General features: G+C 40.4%; 1 protein-coding gene, 1 long non-coding RNA gene and 1 other non-coding gene across 3 annotated transcripts in view; all 3 read right to left on the reverse strand.

Moving 5' to 3' along the window:
* The window catches only part of EIF3E (eukaryotic translation initiation factor 3 subunit E), a 50,381-nt gene extending 47,700 nt beyond the window's left edge, over nucleotides 1-2,681 (reverse strand). The window contains exon 1 of the mRNA XM_060116325.1: nucleotides 2,545-2,681. Coding sequence (XP_059972308.1) covers nucleotides 2,545-2,634 — 90 coding nt within the window. The 5' untranslated portion in view covers nucleotides 2,635-2,681. The remainder of the gene's footprint in view (nucleotides 1-2,544) is intronic.
* Nucleotides 2,682-7,389: 4,708 nt separating this feature from the next.
* LOC132500946 (uncharacterized) overlaps nucleotides 7,390-21,254 on the reverse strand; it is a 212,686-nt gene continuing 198,821 nt past the window's right edge. The window contains exons 6-7 of the long non-coding RNA XR_009534100.1: nucleotides 9,124-9,218; nucleotides 7,390-7,830 (exon numbers count right to left, since the gene is read on the reverse strand). This is a non-coding gene — a long non-coding RNA (uncharacterized LOC132500946). The remainder of the gene's footprint in view (nucleotides 7,831-9,123; nucleotides 9,219-21,254) is intronic.
* Nucleotides 15,908-15,979, reverse strand: TRNAE-UUC (transfer RNA glutamic acid (anticodon UUC)). Its single transcript has one exon. It is a non-coding gene; the product is annotated as a tRNA-Glu (tRNA).

Raw genomic sequence — 21,254 nt, forward strand, 5'->3', positions numbered from 1 at the left:
AGCCCACGAGCCACAACTACTGAGCCCGCGTGCTGCAAACTACTGAAGCCTGTGCACTTAGAGCCCGTGCTCCGCAACAAGAGAAATCACCGCAGTGAGAAGCCAGTGCACCGCAAAGAAGAGTAGCCCTTGCTCACCGCAACTAGAGAAAAAGCCTGCACACAGCATCGAAGACCCAATGCAGCCAAAAACAAACAAAACTTAAAAAAACAAACAAACAAACCCAATTGAATGCCTCACTTCCCTTTCATATAGGATGGCCTAGCCTCCTAATAGAAAACACTTAGGAGTACCTACTCTGTCCCAGAAGGCTAAATACTTTATATGTACTATTTCATGTAATTTTTCTAACAACCCTATGAGGCTGGTGGTAGTACCAACATTTTATGCATGAGAAAAGGCTTAGTTAAGATGGGAAAGAAACTGTTCTCAAGTGCACAAAGATATTAAGTGACAGAGCCAGGATCCTAATCCAGGTCCCAATTCAGTACCCAGGCTGCCAAACACCATCTGGCCTTCCACTTCACTTGAGAATAAAGAACACTAAGGTTCAAATATATATTCACTCATTTATTAAATAATCATGAGAAGCCCTTATGCCAGACTCTATCTGCTGAGAACACAGCAAGGAAATAAAACAAAGCTCCTGCCCCAATGGAGTTTATATTTTCCAACATATTGATACTATAAATATATTCAATTGATACCCTTATGTGTCATAATCATTGACTATCCTAACCATCTAGCCTTCAGAACTCAACTTCAAGCCTCCCTTCCTCAGAATCCTTTCTGTACCTCTTCAATTTTGATAGCACTCTGCCACTACTTCCGACATTTATTACTCTTAGCCTTATAATTACAGACCTCTATCTCCACCAAAGGATACGTTTTTTTAGTGATGAGATGTCTGGATTTTATCTTAGATTTCTCACAATTCCATGGTAGTCCTATACTTAGTAATTGATAAATAAATACTCCAGCATCTGTCTTCCCCTTGGTGTATCACAGCCATCTTACCAACATTCTCTCCAAGGAAACAGGTTTTGAGCAGTTATTTTCCACTGATTCTCAGCTGCCGTTCACAGTTTTCGTCTTGCCCTATGAAAAACTAATTTACACTTATGTATTCCTTCCTTTCATCTGTCTGCCTTGAAAAACAAAAGTGTAAAGACACATTACAAAAATATGAAGTTTGGCTAGTTTAGAAGCACAGAGGATATTTTTCTATTCCTTGATCTTCGGTAAATTATCCTAAATTATCCAAAAAAGAAACAGAAGGCAGACTGGGCTGTTTTATTCAAGTTCTACAATACAGGTTAAGTACATCCTATAAAAGAAAAATCAAGACAAAAACATTTCAAGATAAAGCTTTATATGGCAAGCATTCTTGAATATTTATTGAAAATAAACTTTGCTGTTCCCTAATATCATTAACTTTAGAGTTGTGTGTAGGTGTTTAGAAAAGGCTCATATGAATTTGAGGGTTATCCCTATCCAATGAACCATGGGAACATTTGAAAACTTATCAGAACAATTTAATGTTTATTTGCAGGGCTTTTTTGTTTTATTGCTGTTGGAACACACAAAATCTATTCCCCAAATCTAGAGTAGACTTGCCCTAAATACACTTGCGGTTTAATCTGCTTCTAGAAATAGAACGCATTTTTTCTGACCAATATTCTAATTCCTTCATCACAGTAATATTACTTTATTGTAACTATTAAAATATATCAATTTCCCAATAAACTACGGTATAACTAAGCCTAATATCTCCAAACTTTTAGGACTGAGACATATTTTTAAATGAGGTACTAGGACCAAATACTTTTTCAAGATATCCGGAATAGCTCGATGAACATTAACAACCAATTCAAATCACTCGATGTCTGTACATCTATACATTGAAAAACAACTCTTAAGATAAAATTACTGTCGGATTATTTTTTGGGTTCCCCTCCCCACTGGACAAAATATGCTACGCTTCCAGGAAGTGGCTATTTACCGAAACACCAGTTAAACTCCTCGCAAAGAACTCACAACTTTACAGAAACCAAGGGGCTAGATACTTAAGTGTAAGAAAATCATTCCAAACGATCCAGCAAGCAAAAGCACAAAGCCAAGGTCATCCTTCCTACTGTGCCCAAAAGAAAAATTTAAATCTCTAACAGTACAAGTTGCTTTTAGAAGCCAGCTTGAAGTTAAGCTCAAGCATTTATACAGAGAAGCCAGCCAATCGTCAACTTCCAAGAGGAACGACGCGGAAGTCCCTTCGGAACAGGCACCTCAAGAAGTGAAGCAGAGACCCCCTCCCTTTCTCCCCCCGAGTTTCATACTGTCACCTCACCCCTACTCACGGCCGAATTCCGCGGTGCTATTCAACAGGGACAACGTTTAACTACCAGCAGATCCTTATTGCCCGACTCGGGACCAAACTCAGGGCCGCCTCACACGTGGGTAAGGCCTAAGGCTACCGCCACCGCCTTTCGGCCTTGCCCCACATCTCACGCGCTCCCACGCCTTCCTCGCGCTCAAAAACCCACTCACCTCCTTTACGGAGAGAAACTCAAGCAGCGGAAAGACTAGATGCCGATCCAAAAAGTGCGCGATGCGAGTAGTCAAGTCGTACTCCGCCATCTTGCCAAGGAAAAGAGAAGTGAGCGCTCTCTAAAACTTTATTGATAGCGCCGACAAACGAACGGACAAGACCCTTATCGCGCATGTGCAGTGGTTAAACCAGCCAGAGGAAAGGGGCGGGGTTCAGCCTCGAGCGCTCCGGAAACAATGGAGCATGCGCGAGGTCCTCCCTCCCTCCCTCCTTCCCGGCAACTCTGGGACGGGGTGGATGGGCGGGCAAAATTCCTTTTGTTTGCAAGTTTGTTGGTTTCCCGCAATCCGTTCCGTTAACAAATACTGAAAACTCAGAATTGATTGCTGAGGCAATGTCATTTGTATTGGAGATGCGGCAAAGGACAAGATAATGAGGCCCCTGCTCTCCAGAAAATTAAGTACAAGGAGGAATAGCTGATCTTTTATTTGGTGTATAGTAATAGTTTTGTCAAAAAACAAGTGAACTAATTTCAGATTGTAGTAAAAGCCATAACTTGATGTCGGGGGGCAGGGAGGTGAGGGATGCGGTGCCAGTTTGGGGCTTTTCAATTTGGTTGTTTACATAAAACTCAGGGTTACAATTTAGCCGAGGTTGCTGTAAGAGAAGCAGGTGACCAAAATTAGAGCCTGGGTGGAAACATGCCTGGTGGAAGCACAGCAAAGACAAAGACCATGAGACAGGAAAGGGCTTGGTGTCCTTCAAAAACTGAGTATCCTACCAGACTGGAGAGTGAGGTTACAGACATGGAGAAGGGCCAGGTCTCCATTAAGGTAGGGAATGTGAGTTTTTTATTCTAAGTACTCTTGTCTCCTTGTCGTCTTTCAAACCTCTTCATTTTGGAGTGCCTTTGGAGTGTCTTGGACCTTTTCACTCTCTAGGCCAATGCCCTAAGTGATGTCATTCAACCTAAGGGCTTTAAATGCAATCCACACATTGACAACTTGCAAATTAGAGCCCCAGCACAGACTATTATACTCCATATATCCAACATCTCAACATGAACGCGTCCAAAAGCAAATTCACCATGTAGCTCGTCAAAACCTGCTCCTTTTACACTCTTCTCCACCTCAGTGAATGCCCACTCCATCTGTCCAGTTGTTCAGCCCCAAAACCTTCGAGTCGTCCTTGGCTTTTCTCTTTCTCTTATACTCTACATTGACTTCACCAACAAATCCTCTGGTTCTACCTTTAAAGCATGTCCTGATCAATCAGTTCATACCACCTACAAAGTTAATCCCTACTCCAAAACACCATAATCACTTGCTTTGATTTTTGAAATAGTCTCTTCACAAACCACCTTGCTTCCCCTCTTTTCCTCCTGTGGTTTATTCTCCATATATAAGCCAGAGTGACTTTTAAAAGTCAGATTATGCTCAAAACCCTCCAGGCCTTGTAATCTCACTCAGAGAAAAACATGTCTCAAAGTAGCCTAGAAAGCCCTGCATCATCTGGACCCGTTACCTCTCTTACCTCATCTTCTCCATCTCCTCCTCTTGCTCATTCTACCACAGCCCTAAGGAACCACTCTGTAGATTTTCCCATTCAGGACTTTCAAATGAATGGAATAACATGATATATGGCCTTTTGGGTCTGTCTTTTTTCACTTTACTTACTGTTTTCAAGGTTCATCCAAGTTGTAGCATGTATCAGTACTTCATTCCTTTTTAGGTCTGATTAATATTCCATTATATGGATATAACACATATTATTTACCCATCCACTCACTGATGGGCATTTGGGTTTTTTCTACTTTTTGGCTACTATGAATAATGCTGCTGTAAACATTCGTGTACACATGTTTATGTGGACATATGTTTTCAGTTCTCTTACATATATATTCAGAGGTGGAATTGCTGTGTTATACGGTAACTCTATGTTTAATTATTTGAGGAACCATCAGAGTATACTATAATTTTGTACGATGTTACCACTGGAAGAAACTGAGTAAAGGGTACACGGGATCTTCATGTATCATTTCTTAAAACTGCATGTGAATCCACAATCAGAATAAAAGTCTAATTTTAAAAAAAGTGACTTGGGCTTCCCTGGTGGCGCAGTGGTTGGGAGTCCGCCTGCCAATGCAGGGGACGTGGGTTCGTGCCCCGGTCCGGGAGGATCCCACATGCCGCGGAGCGGCTGGGCCCGTGAGCCATGGCCGCTGAGCCTGCGCATCCGGAGCCTGTGCTCCGCAACGGGAGAGGCCACAACAGTGAGAGGCCCGCGTACCACACACACACAAAAAAGTGACTCTTAGACTTTGGGCTTAAAAAACTGGATACCTACTGGTGACAGTAAAAGGTCGGTGGGGGAATGGCAAAGGAATATGTATGAGTGCTAAAATCAGGAATTCTGTTTCAGACAGAATAATATTCCTGTTAGCTACCCAAGTGATGCTGTCTAGTATGCAAATGGAGATACTGGGCTTCCCTGGTGGTGCAATGGTTGAGAGTCTGCCTGCCGATGCAGGGGACACGGGTTCATGCCCTGGTCCGGGAAGATCCCACATGCCACGGAGCGGCTGGGCCCGTGAGCCATGGCGGCTGAGCCTGTGTGTCCGGAGCCTGTGCTCTGCAACGGGAGAGGCCACAACAGTGAGAGGCCCAAGTACCGAAAAAAAAAAAAAAAAATGGAGGTACTATTCTGGATCAGTTGATATAGTTGTTAATCACTTACCATACATGTAACCTTGTACTAGCTGTTCTCAAGGATTTGGGAGTATGATATGATCTCTGCCATAGTGTCATTACAGTATTGTTGGGAAAGCAAGGCTGAATTTCCATGAAGCAAAGAATAAGTGGTGGTATAGGCTGCTGTATTGTAGGGGATAGTCTTTGTAGACTCTAAGAGGTGATAGCTGTAATATGAAGTTTCCTGTAAGCCCAGAGACCAAAGCTGTAATAGAATATAGACAGGAAAAGAGGAAGTTAAAGAGAGAAATAGCAGGAACTGAGGCTTCCAGCAGAAGTGAGCTGCAGCAGAGGAAGGAAGGAAGCAGGTGGAAGTACGGAAACTTGCCAAAAAGGAACAGAGAGCATCTTTGAGAAGCAGTGAGAAATAAGATGCAATTCACTTTGATTAACATTTTGAACTTTTAATATGCAAGGTACTAAGCTAGGTGTTAATGGGACTATATAATCCATAAGAGCTAGTCTCTGGCCACAGGAGCTTTCAATCTAATAGGTAGCAATTATTTGTTCATTCATTTAATATAAGTTGAACACTTACAATATGCTAAGCACTGGTCTAAGTCCTGGGAATACAGCAGTAAATAAAACAAATTGCCTTCTCTAAAGAAGCTTATATTCAAGTTGGGGGAGACAGGTAAAAACATATTAACAAATACATAATTTGTCCAGTGGTGATAAGTGCTACGAAGAACAATAGGCAGGATGAGAATAATGGGAAAAAGTTGCTAATTTATATAAAGTGGTCAGAGAAGGCCTCTTTAATAAAATAGAATTTGAAAAGAGATATGAAGGAAGTGAGGGTGCCTGTGGCTGCCTAGAGGAGAAAAAGCCAGGTGAAGGAACATTAAGTATCAAGGTATGGAACTGATTGAGCAAGGGGAAGTGTGGAAGAAGACGAGTTCAGAGAGGGAGTGGTGGGACAGATGACATAATGCTTTGTAGGCCACAGTAAAGGCTTTGGGTTGCATTCTGAAGGAAGTGGGAATGTATTGGAGGGTCTTGAGCAGCGAAGGCATATAATCAGTGTTTATGCTTTTAAAAAAGGCCACTTTGAGGGTTTGGAAAGGGGTGGGGGAAGAAGCTCATTCACAGAGAGACCAGTTAAGGGACTATTGAAATAACTCAAGCAAGAGATGATGGTGGCTTAGATCAGAGTGGTAGCATTGAAAGAGTTATGGACAGTAGTGAAATTCTGAATATTTTTCCAAATGCAGAGCTAGCAAAATTTGCCAGTGCATTAGATGAGAAGGAGAAGGGTCCAAGATGACTCTAAGGTCTAGAAGAAATGAGAGGCCATTTGCTAAGATGAGGAAAGGTGTGATAGATGCATGTTTAGAGGAGAGAAATCAAGAGTTAAGTTTTGGACATATTATGTTTGGGATGCCTATTAGACACCTAAGTTGAAATACTGATTAAGCAGTGGTACATATGAATCTGGAATTCAGGAGAAAGGTAAGAGCTGGAGACAGAAGACTAGATCTTGTCAACCTCTTGATGAAATTTAGAACCATGGCACTGGCTGAGATCAGACTGTGAGTATGTTGGGAAAAGAGATGAGGAGGGCTAAATCTTAGGCACTTCAACTTGTAGAGGTTGGGATAATTCAAATCAAGTAAAGACACCAGAGAAAGACTGGCCAGGAAGTGGAGGAGGGATGAGGAGGAACAAGAGAAAGTGGTGTTCCAGGCACCAAAGAAGGAGATTGGTCCAAGCACCAAGGAGCAATTAACTGTGTCAAATGGTATGGTTTGTTCAAGATGACAACTGAATACAGTAAGTCCCCTCCATAGGAATGAGTTCCATTCTAAGAGCGCGTTCATAAGTCCAATTTGTTTGTAAGTCCAACAAAGTTAGCCTAGGTACCCACCTAACAGAATCAGCTACATAGCACTGTACTGTAATAGCTTTCACACAAATAATACATAAAAAGCAAACAGACACAAAAAATAAAGAAAACATTTTTAATCTTATAGTACGGTACCTTGAAAAGTACAGTAGTACAGTACAACAGCTGGCATACAGGGGCTGGCATTGAGTGAACAAGCAAGAAGAGTTATTGACTGGAGGAGGGAGAGGAGGTGGGAGATGCTAGAGCTGAAGGATGGTCAGCAGTAGGAGATGGAGGGCCAGCTGCAATTTCATTCATGCCTGACGTTGATGGCACAGGTTCTGGTTTCTTGCTGGATTCAATTCTATCTACCCTCTTAAAAAAAGCGATCCAGTGACGTCTGAGTAATAGCTCTTTTTTTCTCATCATAGATGACACGGTAGCACTGGATTGCATTCTCAGCGGCTTCTGCAACCTTCCTTCGTGTACCATTCTACACGGTCCTGTGCCTCAAAAACTAATAGTGCCTCCTCAAATAAAGAAAATACCCTTGCCACTTCCTGCATCATGAATTTCTTCAGTTCTTCAGTTACTTCTTCTTCCTCTTGTCTCTCTTTGTCCTTTCTCTGGGCCTCCAATTCCTGGCACTTCTTAGCAGTACCAGCTCCATAACTGCCACTTTTACGCTTGCTTCCAGACATCCTGGGCTTGAAATAAAGATACTGTACTACTGTACTCTATATAGTACTGTACAGTAAAGTACACAAAAGCACAAGCACGTGTAGAGGATGCATGTGACAATGTATACCAGACATGTGAACTAACTTATGTGATTGGACATTTGAATGCACATTCACATCTTTGAAAGCTCGCAACTTGAAGGTTTATATGTAGGGGACTTACTGTGTTGCTCTTTGACTTTCTAAGATATGCAGGTTATTGATGACTTTGATAAAAGCAGTTTCAGTGAGTGATGGATGAAAGTCTGTTTGGTGTGAGCTCAAAAGATGGGAGGAGAGAAAGTGAAACAGCATATATAAACAGATCTTTTGAGGAATTTTACTAGAAAGGGAAGCAGTAAAATGGAACGATAGATGTGGGGTCTAGGGAGCGTGTTTTAAAAGATGTGTGTATGCTGATAGACATGCTACAGTACTTACATAAATAACTGTCATGGAAGGATACAGTATTATGACACGCTGTAGGGAATATGAGAAGAGCATGTGGTCCCAGCCAACTGGCTCCAAACGGAGATTGATTCTCCATGAGGGTAGAGAAAATGAAGAAAGCTTGGTGGATTGGATGTCTTTTGTATTGGAACTGCTGACTTTTAAAACAGATGTGGGAGAGAGCATTACAGGTGGTTCAGGAACAATTTGAACAATATAGAGACACAAAAACAGAAGAATATAAGAAATATCTGGGAAAGACAACTTGGGAAATTAACTGAAGATTGAAGACTACAGAAGAGGATATGCCAGAAAACACAAGACCAGGGCCAAACAGTAGAAAGCTTATGTGAGGAATATGAAATTCATCTGAAGTCATGAGGAGCCTTAAAATATTTTTGAGTGTGAGAGTGTTTCAGGAAGGTAATTCTGACTGTTGTGTGGACAGTGAATTGGATAGGTGAAATGCAGCCAGGCTGTGGAAGATCTTCAAAACCAGACTGGGAAACTTGGATTTGATCAGATAGGCAATGGGAGCCACTCATTAAGTTCTTAAATAGAAAAAGACACGAAGACAGTGGTGTTTTGTCCTTTAAAATTAAACTGGAAGTGATTTACAAGAAGGATTAAAGTGGTGACAGATTGGAAACTCTGCTGATTTGCCTGGCTTTTCCCCTGGAATTTTCCTTGCTGGTTTGTGAAAAGATCTTATTTCTTTTTATAAGAGAGAGTTAGCCCCAAATATGGAAAATCTGACTTTCTTGCTTTAGTCTCTTCCTAGTGTTTTAGTTAAAAAGAGATATTACAGAAGAAAGACAGGCAAGGCCTCACCTGGTAGGATCTAGGTGGTATCAGGTGAAGACTTTCTCATACATTCATCAGATATTGATGCAACACTTTCCATTTGCTGTTCACCATGTCAGGCTCTGGGGAAACAAAGAAAGGAAACCAATCCCAGCCCAAAAGGAATTTACAGTTTAGTGGAGTTGACAAGCATGTAAAATATAAAATAATCATAGCACCGTGTGAGACAGTCTATGCACAGAGTGTCTGGAGGAGGAAGTGATTCGCTGCCAGAGAAAGCTGGAGTTTCATGGGGAAGGTAACACTGGACTACCTCTACCTGAATAGATGTTTAACTGACTAAGAAAAGGGAAAAGAATGTTTTAGGCAGAGGGAAGAGCAGGCACACAGACTTGACCTTGAGAAAAAGCATAGTGTGATCGGAGACATTGAGAAGGTCTTTATGCCTAGAGGGTAGCATGTGTGATGGCAAGTGGCAGGACATGAGTCTGAGTTGAGGGGTCAGGGCTGAATTGTCAAGGGCTCTGTGAACTATGCTGAGGAGTTTAGATTCTATCCTGCAGGCCCTTTTTCCTGATAACTCTTTTATCATCTGTCTTTGACACACCCTCCTCTGTCTTTCTAGTTCAGGCTCTGATCATCCCTCACACAGACTATTGCAATAGTCATCCAAAGGGTCTCCCTGTCCCTAGCCCTGCACCCATCTAGCCTGTCCTCTGCCCTGCTGTCCTGGTGACCTAAATATACATCTAACCTTGTTACGAACTGAATCGTGCCCCCCTCTCCTGAAATTCATATGTTGAAGTCCTAGCCTCCAGTACCTTAGAATGAAACTGTATTTGTCGATAGGGTCTTTAAAGAGGTAATTAATTTAAAATGAGGTCATTGTGGTGAGCCCTAATCCAATATGACTGTGTCCTAATAAGAAGAAGAGATTAGGATAGAAACATGTGCAGAGGAAAGACCTTGTGAAGACACAGGGAAAAGATGGCCATCTACAAGCCAAGGAGAGAAGCCTTAGAAGAAACAACCCTGCCAACATATTGATCTTGAACTTCTATCCTCCAGAATTGTGAGGCAAAAAATTTCTGTTGTTTAAGCCACCTAATCTGTGGTACTTTATTTTGGCAGCCCTAGCAAACGAATACACTCTGCACTTCTAATTTCATACAGTATAACATAAAAACATCTTAGCACACTGTAGGATGTTCTTTAGAACTTTATCTCTCCAGAGCTGTACACCCCTTCCATGCTAACTTCTGCTCAAATAAGCCATCAAGTTTTTTGCTTCTCTACATTAAGAAGTGAGAAATAGCCCCAAAAGGCAACCTAATTCTACACCTTAGAAAATTTGCAGAAGAAAGGAAATAATAAAGATTAGAGCAGAAATAAATAGAGAATAGAAAAACAATAGAAAAGGTTAACCAAACTGAGAGTTGGTTCTCTGAAAAGATAAACAAAATTGACAAACATTTAACTAGAATAACCAAGGGAAAAAGAGAAGCCCCATAACAACAAAATTATAATAGAAAAAAGAGACATTACAACTGATACCACAGAAATACAAAGGATCATAAAAGGCTACTATGAATGACTATATGCCAACAAATTGGACAACCTAGAATAGATGGAAAAATTCTCATAAATATACAACTTACCAAGGGAGAAATAGAAAATCTGATAGACCAATTACTAGTAAAGAGATTAAAACAATAATCAAAAAACTCCCACGGGGGCTTTCCTGGTGGCGCAGGGGTTAAGAATCCACCTGCCAATGCAGGGGACACAGGTTTGAACCCTGGTGCGGAAAGATCCCACATGCTGCGGAGCAACTAAGCCCATGCTCCACAACTACTGAGCCTGCGCTCTAGAGCCCGTGAGCTACAACTACTGAAGCCCATGTGCCTAGAGCCCGTGCTCCACAACAAGAGAAGCCACCACAATGAGAAGCCTGTACATCGCAACAAAGAGTAGCCCCCGTTCACCACAACTAGAGAAAGCCCGTGTGCAGCAATGAAGACCCAACGCAGCCAAAAATAAATAAATAAATTAATTAATTAAAAAAAAAATCTCCCACGAAGAAAATCCTAGGACCAGATGGCTTCACTGGTGAATTTTAACAAAAATTTAATAAGGAATTAACATCAAACCTTCTCAAACTCTAACAAAAAATGAAGGGGAGGGCACCCTCAAACTCATTTTATGAGATCAGCATTATCCTGATATCAAAACTGCAAGGGACACCACTAGAAAAGAAAACCACAGGCCAATATCCCTGATGAATGTAGATGCAAAAATTCTCAATAAAATACTAACAAACCGAACTTAGCCACACATTAAAAGAGCCATTCACCATGAGCAAGTGGGATTAATCCATGGGATGCAAGGATGGTTCAGCATATGCAACTCAATTAATGTGTTACATTACATTAATAGAATTAAAGAAAAGAATGATATGATCATCTCAATAGATGCAGGAAAAGCATTGGCAAATTCAACATCCATTCATGATAAACACTTTTTAACAAATTAGGCATATAAAGAACATATCTTAACATAATAAAGGCCATGTATGGTAAGCCCACAGCTCAATGGCAAAAGGTTGAAAGCTTTTCCTCTAAGATCAGGAATAAGACAAGTGTGCCCACTTTTACCATGCCTATTCAACATAGTAGTGGAAGTCCTAGCTAGAGCAATTGGGCAAGAAAAAGAAATAAAAGGTATAAGAATTGGAAAGGAAGAAGTAAAATTGTCTCTGTACACAGATGACAGTGATTTTATAGACAGAAAATCCTAAAGACTCAATCAAAAGACTGTTAGATTTTATCAATGAGTTCAGTAAAGTTGCAGGATACAAAATTAACACACAAAAATTAGTAGTGTTTCTATACACTAATAATGTAATTTCTGAAAAAGAAATAAAGAAATTGATCCCATTTACAATAGCATCAAAGATAATAAAATACTTAGGAATAAATTTAGTGAGGATGTGAAAGATCCCTACTCCAAAAACTACAAGACATTGATGAAAGAAATTGAAGAAGACACAAATAAATGGAAAAGCATCCTGTGTTTATGGATTGAAAGAATTAATATTGTTAAGACAACAATACTACCAAAAGGCATCTATAGATTCAGTGCAATCCCTGTCAAGATTCCAATGCCACTTTTTACAGAAGTAGAAAAAAACACTTCTGAAATTTATATAGAGTCACAAGTTTATGGTATCCTCGCTTGCTCTCTAGCAGCTCCTTCAGACTAAAATGCCCTTCTGCCCTCTCCCACCCTGTTCACCACCTCTTCACTTTTTTAAAAAATAAATTTATTTTTATTTATTTATTTTTGGCTGCATTGGGTCTTTGTTGCTGTGTGTGGGCTTTCCTTAGTTATGGCAAGCGTGGGTTGCTCAGCAGTTGTGGTGCAGAGGCTTAGCTGGTCCGCAACATATGGGATCTTCGCGGGCCAGGGCTCGAACCCGTGTCCCCCGCATTGGCAGGCAAATTCTTAACCACTGCGCCACCAGGGAAGTCCCAACTTCTTAACTTTTTAAGACTTGGATTAAGCATCATCTTCCCTATTCTGTGTCTCCCATTAGCAGAGCATATCTGAAGTAATCCCTCCAGCCTCTTACTACTAGTAACAAACTTTTATCACAGAGTCTATAACATTTTAGCCCACCTTTTTTTTTTTAATGTTTGTTTCCCCCTATTAGGCTGTAAACATCTTGAGTGTAAGGACTATGAATATCTGTCTTTGTAGTCCTAGTTCCTGTCTTAGTACCTGACATATACCAAGTACTCAACAAATGCTATGGAAATGAATAAATATGCATAGAGCCTGGATATCCAGACCTACATGTTTTTGAAAGAAATTCTTTCATATTGTGTTTTTGTTTTTTGGCCGCACCATGCAGTATGTGGAATCTTAGTTCCCTGACCAGGGTTCGAACCCGTGATCCCTGCAGTGGAAGCATGGAGTCTTAACCACTGGACTGCTAGGGAAGGCCCTCATCCATATCTTGCAATAGTCTAATGAATACCTGTCACTACTGTAGTGGACACTTTCAGAATGCTCATGCCTTCTGATTCAATAGCTCTCTTAGATATTTCTAAATAACACTAAATAATATTATATTTAATCCAATTACCGTTTTTACATACTGCATGCAGATGCCTATTGCAGTATGCCTACTTTAATTATATTTCCCATGCATTTATTCAACACACATTTATTCAGTCCCTATTCTAGCCAGACACAGTGCTAGATTCTGAAAGTGAGAAAATAACTAAAATGCTGTTCCTACATGAATGAACTCATGATTAGGCAGAAGGGACAGATACCTAAACTAACAATTCATATTTCAGTGTGGTAAGTGCAATGATAGGGGTGTGCATGGGATATTAATGTAGTGCTTTAATTAGATTGAAAGCATGGACACATCATACAGCAAGGTGTTCTCTGTCTTTTTTTCCAAAATATCTTGGAGTGTGTATCTTCAGAAGCTGACTTTTTCCTGACCTTATTCCCTTGCTCTGGGGGACCTTATTGGAACTCTTTATGTACTGATTCCACCTAATTCCTGTGTGAGAATTTCCAGAAGCCTCAGTCCTGCTGTCATCCTCATTAAAGAATCACACAGAGAGAAGGTGCCTTTGGAGGACTTAAATCCCCTTCTTTCTTCACTTACCACCTCATATAAAGCTAGGATTGACAGCTAAATCTACTTCACTTGGAGACGTTGTAACATGTGAAGTGAAGGATATCGGGCAAAGGGAAACATCACTGCTCTTTCTCATCTGTCCCTGATGCTAGCACCTGGAATGCGGCTACCCCATTATTTGGGGGAAGGTAGCAATTCCCAGTAGTTGGAAGTATCTCAGAGGAATCTGAAAGAGTTGTGATGAATCTAAGAGTTGACAAGCTAAATAAACCACTAGCCACTTCAGAACATAATTAAAATACCTATGTATCTGTTCAAATACTTCTAACTCTGTGTGTCTTTTATAGCATATTCTGTGCCTGTGTTATCTGTCTTTAAAAATTCCTGCAGTCCAAATAAATGTTCACTGCCTGGTTACCAGACTAACATGGTTACTGACAGGAAAACGGTGACACTGAAATGCAGTATACATTTGAATACATTCTCTTGTGTGATAACAGCCAGCTTCAATTATCTGGCCAGACATCTTATTTAGCATTTATTTGAAAAATTTGACATGAACAATATGGGCTCTTTAAGAAAGTAATTTTTAAAAATATTTTCCCCAGTACTTTGTTATGTATCTCAAGCCAATGCTGGGATCTACCGGCTATGAGGGAATTAAGCTAGTAATGCATGCAAGTCAAGTTACTTCTGATATAGCCAAAAACTTAAAAGTAAATATTAAGATTATGGAGGGAGCCAGGAAGAATTTTCAGCCAAAAACCCAAACAGGTAAACAGGGTTTTCCAGGGACACCAGAGGCCCAAGACAGAAGAGTTAACCAGGAAGAACAGTAACCTTGTTTGTGCTTGTGGTATCCCCTTTGCCATGTTGTATTTTCTTATCTGTTTACATGTCTGTTCCTTCTACTAAACTATAGGTTCTCAAGGTCAGGAATGAGGCATATTTATGTACCTCTATATCCATGTACCTTTTGGAGGAAATGAAGTCACAGGGAAGAAGGCCTGTAGGTAGTCCCAAAGGATAATAACAACTGGGATTCATATGAAAGCACTTAAATATCTTAATATTATTCAACTAACCAGATGATTTAAGACTAGGATGTGGGGTTTCCCTGGTGGCGCAGTGGTTGAGAGTCCGCCTGCTGATGCAGGGGACGTGGGTTCGTGCCCCGGTCCGGAAGGATCCCACATGCCGCGGAGCGGCTGGGCCCGTGAGCCACGGCCGCTGAGCCTGTGCGTCCGGAGCCTGTGCTCCGCAGCGGGAAAGGCCACAGCAGTGAGAGGCCCGCGTACAAGAAAAAAAAAAAAAAAAAAAGACTAGGATGTGGTTACAGCGATCTTCCCTGACTTTCTTATTTAGAATAGCTTCCCCCAACATTACCTCACCTTGTTAATTTCCCTCCCATTGCTTATCACAACCTATAATGATCTTGTTTACATGTTGACTGGTTTACATCTTTCTCAGCTCATGGTAATTCCATGAAGGCAGGAACCTAATCTTTGGTCTTGTTCATTACTGCTCAATAACTATTTGTTACTTGACAACTATTTGCTGAATGAAGTTTTGAATGAATTAATATGTCTGATTTAGGCCAAATGAATATGTTTGTATTCTGAAAATTTCTTACATGATAGGAAAAGCTTGCTTACATACCAGGATACAGTGGGCACAAGGGGAAGTAGAACTACTGAAAAAGGAAAGATCATGAAAAATGCCTTAAGTCCTGGTATTTGATCTCTGAAAGGGTCTCCCCTTTTTTATTCTCCTAAGTGACAATAGAAAATTAACTCAGTGCCATGGAGGAAGGGAAGTGGGTTAGTGGTATTCCTATCTTTGAAGACTCCTCTGAGTCCTGGAGATTGGGAATAAGGGAGTTGTCACAGGAGTTAAGCACCACTTATTTAACAAAGGTATTCTATACTTGCCATGTGACAAGAGCTGAGGGGGGCCACAAGATACAAAGATGTCCAGGAGGAAGACTGTAAAGCAGCAACAGGTAAAAAGCAGAGCTCCCAGTCTGTAGATGCTGGAAAAGAGCTGTGTACTAGATTCACTGTTTTCATCTCTTCATTTCTTTTATATTTTAAAAATAATTTCTCTCTTTTTTTTTTCCTTTTTGGCCACATGTGGCTTTCAGGATCTTAGTTCCTTGACCAGGGATTGAACCTGGGCCACTGCAGTGAAAGTGCCAAGTCCTAACCACTGGACCATCAAGGAATTCCCAAATGTCTCTTTTAAAATGAAAGACTTTCCCTTTTCACCTTCTATTTCTTTTAAGGCATTCATTAATCTAATTCTTTTTAATTAATAAATTAATTAATCTAATTCTTCACTGAGTTCTGTCACCTCAATGCTGAGCTTTTCTAATTCTGATTCTTGATGTTCTTTCACATCTTGAATCATTTTCTTAATGTGTTTTAGGTTTGTTTTGAAATGGTAGGTTACAGTTTTGAGCTCTTTTGTGGGCGCATCTTCCTGGCCTGCTTTCCTTGTCTGTAAGGATGTTAGTTTGCTCCTTATTTTTTCTTATAATAAATTTTTGCATGGGAATTCCCCCTGGATATTCTCCTCATGCTCATTTCTATGGGAAATTGTGTGTGTGTGGGGGTGTTTGTGGGTTTTTTTTTTTGTTTTTTGGTGTCTTTTTTTTTTCCCCTCTGAACTTTTACAGTGAGGCTGGTGGAGAAAATTTTTTTCTGACTCTAGCATGCTCCCTCTTCTGTTGCTTTTGTGTAGCAGTCAAAACCTCGGTGGCTTTCTCTCTGGAGTTCCCTGGCCCTGTTTCCTGTCCCCTGAAACTTCCTTTACTTTGTCCTGGTTGTTCAGGTGCTGCTGAGATTTATTCTACTCTCAGCGGCTTCTCCTTCCTCAGTGTTGGGCCGTGTCTCACATCGGAACACCGACTAGTCATAGGGTGGCCCAGCTGCTCCGACCCCTGCAGTCCTGCGGACTCGAGCGCCGCCGGGGCGGGAGCCGACAAAGCGCTCGCTCCCTCGCCGGCTGCGCGTTGCCCGCTGCTGAGCCGGGAGCCAAGCGCTCCTGGCGCCCAAGGGCACCTGCCCGCACCTGCTTCGCGGCCGTCGCCTGCTAGCTTCCTTCCTCCCGCACAGGCCCTGAGAATCTGACTGCTGGGGGTTTGGCCGCACCCACGTGTATTTTGGGGTCCCCTAGCTTTGTGGTATATGTCGCCCAGGCATATTTGCTCTGTTTATGTAGTGGTTGTGGTTTGCTTGCTTTTCCTTTCTGTTTTGTAGAAATTCAGAGATTTAAAACCTGGGCTTCTGCCAACTCTCCCAAGTACCCGTCAACTGCATTTAAAGCTGGGAGAAGCCTGGGACTAAGCAGATAAGACTTCACACAGGCCCTTTGAATTAAAGGGTAATCCTAAATATTTATCCAATGTGATGCCCCCTCTTTACCCCTATCACCACTTCCCATACTTCTTTCTTTTCTAGCCAGCTTTGTTGTGTTCAGCTTGGCCCTCACCCTCCATGCCTGGTCTATGTAATCCCTCTAACATAGAAATATACACTCCTCTTTCCTATCCAATAAATCCTAAACTCCTGAGAAGGGTAAGCGAGACAGTCCATAACCCGGGCCTTTCTCTCTCTTTAGTCTGACCTCCTGTTGCACAACCTTCAAACCCTGTGTGTTAATGCTACTGGACTGCTTGTGATTACTCACGTCCACGCTGTTTCAAGACTCAATGCTTTTGTGCATCTTATTGCTTATGCCTGGAATGCCTTTTCCACCTTTTGCCTTATGACTGATTCTTATTCAAGTTTCCAACATTAACTGCACCCCTCTGGGATCTCAAAGCATCTTTTAGTTCTTGTCATTTACCAGGTAAGATCTATATAATCTAAGTGTTTCCTCCACTTCACAGTAAACTAGGGACCATATCTTACTTACCTGTGTGACCCTGCATCATGTATAGTGCCTTGGACATAGATAATATTAACATTTTCACTGTTTTTTGCTTCTATCTGTCCTGTCTGAGTCATTTTATCTGCCCTTGGTACTTCAGGTATGCTCTGTATCATTTACTGCCATGGTACATTAAAAGAAAAAAATATCAAATTTCTCTCGCTAGATCAGTACGTCTTCTGAGCTCTGGATCATTTATTCAACTGCTTGGGTAACACCTGCACTTGTGGGTCTTCCAGGAATCCAAATCAAGATCCAGTTCCCCACTAGTGTTCCCTTTCTTGATTAATGGCACCTTGTTGATCATGCCAGAAAATCGGAATCATGATAACTCATTCTGTTTTCTAAACTCCCTAAGGAACATGTCTTATTGATTCCATCTTCCAAGCCCATCTCAGATTCATCCTTTTCTTAACCACTCTCACTGTACCACTTGAAGCCCTATTATCTCTCACTTGAAGCCATTTAAAATAGATTCCTAACTATACTCCTGTATCCACTCTTGACTTTCCCTAATCTGTTTTATATATAACAGACAAAATTACTCTTTGAAAATGAAAATCTAATCATATTGCTTACAACCAATCAGTGGCTTTTCATTGCTCTTAGCATGAAGTCTGAAAATCCTTACATTGGCCTCTAAGTTCCTGTTCTTCCTTTTGCTCACTGGCTTCCTTTAAACTCCTCGAATTCTGTCATCTCCTTCCTATTGCCCAGTTATTCTTTTTCCTCTACCTGGATGCTCCTCTCCATCCTCCTTCCCCCTTACCAGGCCAAACTCATACTTTGGCTTTAATATAGTAAACATTTCTCTGCTGTTCTTTATAGTTCAATTACTTATGTATGCATCCCTAAACAACATAGTTTACTTTTGCTTGTTTTTGAACTTCACATAAATAAAATCAAATTCTATGAATCATTTTATGACTTTTTTTTTTTTTTTTGGCCATGCTGCACAGCTTGTGGGATCTTAGTTCCCTGATCAGGGATTGAACCTCAGGCCCTCAGCAGTGAGAGAGTGGAGTCCTAACAACTGGACCGCCAGGGAATTCCCAGGACTTGTATTTTATATTCAGCATTATGTTTGAAGGATTCATCTATAATGCTGAGTGTATAGTTTGTTTATTTTCATTGTTCTATATTTTCCATATATTCTATTCTACAATATAATGTTCTAGAGTCAATGAACTTTAGGTTGTTTTCAGATTGAGGCTGTAATGAATGATGAGGCTATGAACCTTATTAAACATATATCCTGGTCTACCTGTGCATCCATTTCATGGGGGTATATACCTATGACCTTTGGCAATTAATGACAAATTGTTTTGTAAAATGAGCATCAAGATTACACCTACACCAGGAGTATATGAGAGTTGTTGCTACACATTCTTTATTTTTTGTGTGTGTGGTACGCGGGCCTCTCACTGTTGTGGCCTCTCCCGTTGCGGAGCACAGGCTCCGGACGTGCAGGCTCAGCAGCCATGGCTCACGGGCCCAGCCACTCCGCGGCATGTGGGATCTTCCCGGACCAGGGCACAAACCCGTGTCCCCTGCATCGGCAGGCGGACTCTCAACCACTGCGCCACCAGGGAAGCCCTGTTGCTACACATTCTTGCTGACCCTTTTTAACTCATGCCAATCTGATGGAAGTACATTTTGCATATAATCTTTATAATAAATCTATGCTTTATAAAATCATAATATGGCAGTATGTGGTCATTTTTTTCCAGATAGGGCCTTAGCAATACCTCCAACCCCACATACCCTTCTGCAACATGATTTTGGAGCTCTTCCAGTAAAAGGTGGAGTCTTCTTCTCTTCCCCCCAAATCTGGGCTGATGCCATGACTTACTTTGGCTTCTAGCTCTAGGTCTTAAGAAGCCTGGCATTTCCACTTTTATTCTCATGGGATCCAGCTGTGATATAAACAAGCTCAGGTTAGACTACTGAATAACGAGAGACTATGTAGAAAGAGGTCAAACCAGCTCCCACCTATTCCAACTACCCCCAGCTAAGGTCCCAGACACATGAGTGAAGCCATCCTAGACACTCCAGCCTCAGTCAAGCTTTCAGCTGAATGCAGCTGCGTGCGTGAACCCAGTCAATACTATGTATTGAAAAATGATTGTTAATAAACGGTTGTTATATTAAGCCACTAAGTTGTGGAGATTTTGTTATACGGCAATAGGTAACTGAATCACAGTATATATCAAAAGCCTTAAAAATGCTTATACCCTCCATATCAATTTCTTTAAGAATCTATCTTAAAGAAATATTTTAAAATGAAGTTTTAAAATGTGTACAGAAATGTTCATCATAGTGTTCTTTACATTTTTTTAAAGTGGAAACAACTGCTATGTTTAAAATTTTAAATACAGAGTAGTAAAATAAATTATGATGCTTTCATAAGACAGAACATTCTACAGACAAAACTACATTGAAAGGGTTTTTAATGACATTGGAAAATGCTGAAGAAAAATCGGGTGGTAATGGCAGGATCAATATACATTAATACGTATATATATAAATTCTTGTTAAAAAAACTGTACATAGAAAAACACTGGAATAAATAAATCAATATATTAACAATGGTTTGGTGGTCTTGATTTAAGTTTTCCCATTCTTTGAAAGTTTTCTACAGAAAGAATATATTACTAGGATATATTCACTAGGGACTTAAAATTTTTCATTTTGCCATGGACTAGTAGAAACTTCGTATGGGAGATGCTGCCTCAAAAAAAGAAAAAATAACATTAAAACTTAAAATTACACAAGGACACCAAATGTCCTATATATGTTCTTCCTTGGTAGAAAACCACCTAGATTTCCTAATAAAATTATCTTTAAAGCTGAGAGTAATGGAACTTTTAGAGTCACAAGTCAAGTTAGGCCTCCTCTGAGGGCAAAGTTTCTCCAAGCGGAGGTGTTTATTTAATATTCAGTCTCAGGGACCCTATCCCTGACGTATTATTATTGAATCTCCGGGACTGTAGCCTAGGAATCTACATTTTAAACTACATCCTAAGGGAGAGATTTATACGCCTAAAATTGAAGGAAACATGATCTTTTAAGTGTTCTCTATCTTGATCTGGCTGGTGGATCATGGCTGTAACATGTAACAATTCATCAAGGTATACACTTAACTTTTCTACTTCATATTAAGTTATATCTCAGTAAAAAGTAAAAAGGAACAAAAAATACTAAGAATTTCATATTGCTTTAGCAAAATAAGTAAATCTAATATTTAGTAAATTTTAGTTAACACCAGTAGTCATAATTTATGTATTTCCATTGTTCTGAGGCAGATTATTTTGCATTTTTGTTAGAAAACTAAGCACTGGTCATTTTAGAAACAATCTTTTACATATTTCTGGTTAAAATAGTTTTATTTTTCAATGGAAAAATAATTCTAGTTTATAGCCAAATCTATTTGTTTGAAAAACAAGCCATCATTTTGTTTTCTTTGATATAGATAAGTCATTATTTTAGATTTTAAAAATTTTGTATTTCTTTAGAAAGTTGATGTTTCAAGTAAATGGTACATTTAAACCCCTGTAGTTTTTGT

This window comes from Mesoplodon densirostris, chromosome 13 (assembly GCF_025265405.1).
Source record: "Mesoplodon densirostris isolate mMesDen1 chromosome 13, mMesDen1 primary haplotype, whole genome shotgun sequence".
NCBI classification, from domain to species: domain Eukaryota; kingdom Metazoa; phylum Chordata; class Mammalia; order Artiodactyla; family Ziphiidae; genus Mesoplodon; species Mesoplodon densirostris.